The following is a 6,825-nucleotide window of genomic DNA, read 5'->3' on the forward strand; positions in this document are numbered from 1 at the left end:
GAACCATCAGTTCTGAGGAAGGGTCACCGGACCCGAAACGTTAACTCTTGTTTTCTCCTTCACAGAGGCTGCCAGACCTGCTGAGCTTTTCCAGCAACTTTGTTTTTGTTCCTGATTTATAGCATCTGCAGTTCTTTCGGTTTTTATTTAGTATTTTTCTTCACATTCTTGTTATTAAAAATTCATTCATGTGATGTAGCTGTTGCTGGGTGGACCAGCATTTATTGCCAAATCCTAGTTGCCCTTGAGCTGTAGTCCATGTGCTGTAGGTAGACCCGCAATTCTGCTGGGAAAGGATTTCCAGGATTTTGACTTGACAAAACTGAAGGAACTGATTATTTTCAATTCAGGATGCTAAGCTTTGTATATCTGTTGCAGTTTCCTTTCAGTGGCTGTTAAGTATTTAGTTATTTCTCAACAGAGTCTACATCATCTTGTTCTGTTCCACTTGATGGTAACCTTGAAAGTGTTTCTGCTGTTGTTCAGTACTTTCCACATACACATCCTGCAGTTAAACTTTCATTTGAACTGCTGATTGCTGGACAGCATCTTTGCAATTGCTTTTGACTTGGAGTGACCTGTAGTTTCTGGTCAGTTTCAATTTTTATCTGGAAGCCCACCCCATTATCTGAAACATGCATGCCTTTCTTTCTCGATTTGTAGCCCTGTTATGTCTGTGTTGGAAGTTTGAGCATAGTAAACTGATTTACTTTTTACTCCTTTCATTACTTGAAAGAGTATTGATTTCAATCCTGTTCAAGATGTATGGTCGCTAGACATGGATCACAGTGTGCTAAGGTTTCTGAAGGGGTTGCTAATTGTTTGATTCTGTGAAAAGCTTTTTTTCTCTTTCTCATTCCCATTCCACCATCGTTTGTTGAAAAACCTGTCTCAGCTTCAGTAGTCTCTGCCAAATTTGGTAGAAACTTTCACACTTGAGTCACTGTCCCAAGGAATCTTTGAAGTTCTGTGATGTTACTGAGTGTTGCAAGTTCTTCTGTGTCGTAGATTGAGTAATTTCAGTAGTTTGAATCATATACCGAAGAAATTTTATCTTGAGTTTTACAAACTTGCACTTCTTATTCAGCGTTGCACCTGCATTTTGTATAGGTAAGGGGCATTTAGAGGAGATGTGATTCAATGAATCACTTTAAAGTATAGTCACTGTTATTGCATGAGAGAGGAATCCACCCACTTTGCTCACGTTTCATGAACAGCCAATGAAATAGATAATTTACTGATCTATTTTTCTGGTGATGATGCAGATTAAGGGGAAGCTCTGTTCTCTTAATCACACAGTAGGATCTGGAATGCTCAGCTGATCATAAAAGTTAGAACTTGATTGTGCCTCCCATATGCACTTCTAATAATGCAGCACTCCCTGCCAAGTAACCACAGTCTAGGTTATGCACTGAAATGCCAGTGAAGAACAAGGATTCATGGCTCGGATGACAGTGCTACTAACTGAACAACGATCATGCTTAGAATTTGCGATGTGCAACAGCTGAAGGTTCCATCACTGGAACTATGGGATAGGATATGATGTGAGGTACAATAGTCTAGAGAGAGAAGAGTGGATGGTACAGATTGTGAAGCTTGTAGCATTAGACATAAGTAGCATTGTGCCATGTTGGGATTTGTAGGTGTATGTGAGCAACTTGAAATTAAGTTTGAGTACAACTTCTGGGTGTCAGTGAAGTGGTAAAAGTTAGAATGAAGACTGATTTTTCTTTTTTATCCTTTTGAAACATTGATCAGTTGAGCACCAACAAATATTATTATCACGTCTGCAACCCAGAATGACAGGTCAAAGGATAATATGCTTGATGGATTTACTTTTAGAAAGATGAGTTGAATAAAGTTTTTATACTGTTTCATTCTTCATGACTGCTGTACCCTAAATATTAATAATTTATGTCTTTTCTATCAAAGTGAAATATTTGGATAATGCCCTAATACACTGGTAACCCTAATTTTGATGCCTCATTTTCATGCCTGTAGATCGCCTTTCAGCATTTCCAAGAGTTGGATGAACATATCAGCTATGTAGCAACAAAGGTTTGTCACCTTGGAGACCAATTGGAAGGAGTAAATACGCCAAGGCAACGGGCTGTAGAGGCACAGAAACTGATGAAATACTTTAATGAGTTTCTGGATGGAGAACTGAAGTCAGACGTTTTCACAAATCCAGAAAAGGTAAGTGCTGTCAGCAGGATAAAAATGGCTCAAAGCAGTAAGCAGTGTTTCTCTAATTACAAGCTGCTACCATGACTTACCACGGTAAGACTTCAAACCACTGAGAGCCTAAACTTCTCAAAGAGTCTAACAGTTTCATTGTTCAGAAATGTGAATTAAAAGTGGTAACCTGCAGAGTGCTGATAAAGTATTTGTTGGTGTTTTTTTTTAAATTTTATTTTCCAATTTTGCTAATTAAACTGAGAATTTTGGCTCATGGCTTATTCATATTCACATGGATAAAGAAGTGAGATTTCCACCACTCTTTCATTGTTCTTGAGTTGAATTCTATTGTGTGGCTAAAGAATCTTAATAAAAATGTGTCAACTGCATTAGTGAGGAATAAGTTGACACCAAGAAAAGTTTTTAAATTTTTGAAGGCAAAATCTAGAATTCAGGTAAATAGTTGAATTTTCAAGTTCTTTATTCAGTTACAACTACTAGTAATAAAATAATTCTGTGCATGTTTGTACATATAAATATTGTGGCTAAATTAGTATGATAGGAAAGCAGCTAACATGTCCATCCCCTTGTTGATGCCTTTAACGTAAAATATTTAAGAGCGCATATCATGAAGTCTGAAGCACGCCTTTCCATTCACTCTCATCCCTCCAATGATTGTCGAAGTTAAATTTGTGCAACTTACTTTGTCAATAGAAATTGCTGACTGAAGCCACAAGAGCTGTTCTCTGGTATTCATTTAAGAATGGTGGAAAAGAATGCCTGGCAATAGAACGGAAATAAGAACATAAGAACTAGGAACAGGAGTAGGCCGTCTGGCCCTTCGAGCCTGCTCCGCCATACAGTAAGATCATGGCTGATCTTTTCGTGGACTCAGATCCACTTACCCACGTTCTCACCGTAACCCTTAATTCCTTTATTGTTCAAAAAAAATCTACCTTTAAAAACGTTTACTGAAGTAGCGTCAACTACTTCACTGGGCAAGGAATTCTATAGATTAACAACCCTCTGGGTGAAGAAATTCCTTCTCAATTCTCAAATAACTGCTGAAAGATCAATAACTTTGGAAATCACTGAAGCACCAATTGACTGCCCATACCAGAGGAGAACATGACATTAAAAAATCAGGAGAAATGGCATGCAGAATTGTATCTACATGCCATTTGCCTGACAGCATAAAAGAGCTCAACTAAATAATGCAGACTGTTTAAGATTTGCTCCCTCCCTGCCACAGTAATCCTTGCATTTGTCTCTTCACCTCCACTCTCAAAGTTCAATTATTCACCTTCCAATGTCTTCAAATGTGAAATTTCCTTCCCTGCCTGAAAAGAAATGATTACTTCATTGCTGAAACTCAATAAGAGTAGACCTTTCCTGCCTACATGCACAATACAGGAGAAAAATTCCTCATTCCCAAACTGAGATGGAGTGAAACCTTTGTCACTAGAGATCTAACTGTTAATCGTTTCCCCTCCCCAACCTATAAACCATAAGAGTGGAAATAATTACCCACTCTCTTTCAATCTCCACCCACACATTTGACCTGCATCCGCTTTCTTCCCATTGTCTCCTTATTCTCTGACTCTTTCGCCCACAAACACTAGCCTTCCTAATGTCCCATATTGCTACACTGAGCAGGCATCCTGCTACTCCCTCCTTGACTGTTGCCATCATTATCATTGATTTGAGCAAGAGGTGTTGGCATCCCTAATGGCTATAATGAAGAAATCTGACACTCCTCCCATTGACAAGGAAATAGGCTCTGATCCACCCGACCCTATATCTGCTTTTCCTCCGAACTTTTCCACATTCAATTACTTTCCGTTTTTCCTCTCGTTCTCCCTCATCACTAAAGGATAGGACCGTGACCTCATGTCCCACTCCCACCATTCTTGGGTTGTATCATTTGTGTGACCCTGTCTATCTTCTGTCCCCACCTCATACCATTTTCCCCCCAGCTCATGCTCCTCCTGTCCACTCCGTTCCTGTCAGTCTTCAGCGTTATGCTGATCAAGTTAACCATCTCCCTTTTAACTTCACCTGAATACTGGAATTGGTCTTCTCTCACAGTACAATGTCATGGGAGATTAATGAGTATCTGAATACAATTCTGCTTTCATTTAGTGGTAATATAAACTAGAATAATAAAGCGCTCCATTTATCACAGATCTTCACACCATGCAGTTTAAACTGCATTATTTAATCGTGAGAATAAAGTTCAATGAGATTGTATAGTTGTCGCAAACTTAAATAGTTTAATCTTTCTGTAAAACTTGCTCTAACACAGTCCTACGAGGAGTTCTGCATTCCATCCCATTATAGAATGAAAGACTTGCATTTCTATAGTGCCTTTTGCAGGATTTTCCATTAGCTAATAAATTACTTAGTAAGTATAGTCAGTGCTATGATATGGTTATTGTTGTAATTTATTCCTCTGTCAACATCACTGTCTGAATAATGTTTTGCTTAATCCTTCCCTGAAATATTCATTGTTTCTATTTACTCAAAGTTTGATCAGAAGGAAATTGACTTATAAAACTGTACGGTGTATTGAAGGATGCTAATTGCCAACAGTGTTATACATTACTCTTAATTCTCAAACAGAAAAATCAGTACTTTGAGGTCACAAAATTACGAATTAAAATGTTGTCATGCTTTTTTTCCTGTGTAAAAATTGAATAATAATATAACATCACTGGCCAACTCAGTGCCTTATGTAGCCAGCCAGGTTTCTATAAATTGTTACATATTGATGATGCTCAGCTTATGAATGCTATACTGGCCAGTTAGGTTACAAAACAAAGAGCATGAATAACTAGCATTGTTTTGATTGTTTTAGTTTCCAACCTTTTGGTTTTATTTTTAATCTCTCAATTATACTTTGGTGACCAATCAAAAATTGTATTCTTTTGGCCAACTTTTCAAGTACAAATTAATGAATCATTGGATTCGACAAATAGTTTAATAATTGTGCTATTTGTATTTCTTCTGTTTCTCTCTTTCAAAAAGTCATAAATATCTCTGACTTCATGGTTGAATGTTATGTTTTTCCTTCAGATTAAAGAAGCAGCTGATATCATTCAGAAGTTGCACCTCATTGCTCAAGAACTGCCCTTTGACAGGTAAGCCAATCAAAGAACAAAGAAAATTACACCATAGGAACAGGCCCTTTGGCCCTCCAAGCCTGCGCCAATCCAGATCCTCTATCTAAACCTGTCGCCTATTTTCCAAGGATCTGTATCCCTCTGCTCCCTGCCCATTCATGTATCTGTCTAGATACATCTTAAATGACGCTATCGTGCCCGCCTCTACCACCTCCGCTGGCAACACGTTCCAGGCACCCACCACCCTCTGCGTAAAGAACTTTCCACGCATATCTCCCTTAAACTTTTCCCCTCTCCCCTTGAAATCATGACCCCTAGTAATTGAGTCCCCCACTCTGGGGGGGAAAAAGCTTCTTGCTATCCACCCTGTCTATACCCCTCATGATTTTGTAGACCTCAGTCAGGTCCCCCGTCAACCTCCATCTTTCTAATGTATATAACCCTAATCTACTCAACCTCTCTTCATAGCTAGCACCCTCCATACGAGGCAACATCCTGGTGAACCTCCTCTGCACCCTGTCCAAAGCATCCACATCCTTTTGGTAATGTGGCGACCAGAACTGTACACAGTATTCCAAATGTGGTCGAACCAAAGTCCTATACAATCGTTCATAATAGAATCTTGGGTTCAGTGCAATTATACATTGAATATCAAATGCTTCACCAGTGAGATCATGATGCTTTGTTTTAAATGTGTTAATTAAGGAGATTTGTTATTGATCTAAATTTTAACTTATTTTTGAGTACATAGATCTTTCATTGTAATTTAAAGCTTATGTATGCATATATCATAAATAGCTCTTCAGTGTTCCTCAGACATCTGAATATTCAATCAAGAGTAAAGAATATGACTCAATCTTTTACGAAGTACCTTAAATTAATTTTTTTTTTCTCTCCTAGGTTTGCAGAAGTGAAGTCAAAAATTGCAAGTAAGTTCTTGTGGCTCTATTTTTGTTGCTATCACTAAAAAAAAAACCCTTGAAATTAGCATATTCTAAAATATAGTTGGATCACCAATGTTCTGCCAGCATATCTCAAAAAAAAAGATAAAATATGACAATAGGTTGACAAGCTGGGGAGATGCCTAAGTGTTTCAAAACAAATTCGTTTGCAAATCTCAATCAAGTTATGATTGATGGAACGTTCATGTTTTGGCCATTTTTTCCTGTCTAAAATCTGAGAATTTGCTACCTCTTTAATGATGTGATCATTATAATCAGCAGATCATGAGTACCAAGCAAAGTAAAATATAGTTTGCAATCTTTATAGGTAAATATCATGACTTGGAATGCCAGCTGATTCAGGAATTTACAAATGCACAGAAAAGAGGTGAAATTTCCAGGATGCATGAGGTTGCAGCAGTTTTACTCCATTTTAAGGTATTAATTTTTATCTGTGTCCAACTAAACCTTTGTTCTATGGAGCAGAAAGTTGAAACTTCTCTTTAAAATCTGCACAATGTTGGAGATGAGCTCAATTCAACAGATAACTTCACTTTGTCAAGGATAGTAGGAACTGCAGATGC

The 6,825-nt window shown here is 37.9% G+C and overlaps 1 protein-coding gene across 1 annotated transcript; it reads left to right on the top strand.

Moving 5' to 3' along the window:
* Positions 1–2,001: 2,001 nt before the first annotated feature.
* On the top strand, positions 2,002–6,748 carry LOC125482543 (exocyst complex component 5-like; the record flags this gene model as incomplete). Its single annotated transcript, XM_048594635.1, has 4 exons — positions 2,002–2,196; positions 5,254–5,318; positions 6,201–6,229; positions 6,570–6,748. Coding segments are annotated over 4 exons (468 nt in total), but the record flags the coding sequence as incomplete, so codon positions are not given.
* Positions 6,749–6,825: the final 77 nt, after the last annotated feature.

The sequence above is a fragment of the Rhincodon typus genome, unplaced genomic scaffold (assembly GCF_021869965.1).
Source record: "Rhincodon typus isolate 14 unplaced genomic scaffold, sRhiTyp1.1 hic_rhity00012112, whole genome shotgun sequence".
NCBI lineage: Eukaryota > Metazoa > Chordata > Chondrichthyes > Orectolobiformes > Rhincodontidae > Rhincodon > Rhincodon typus.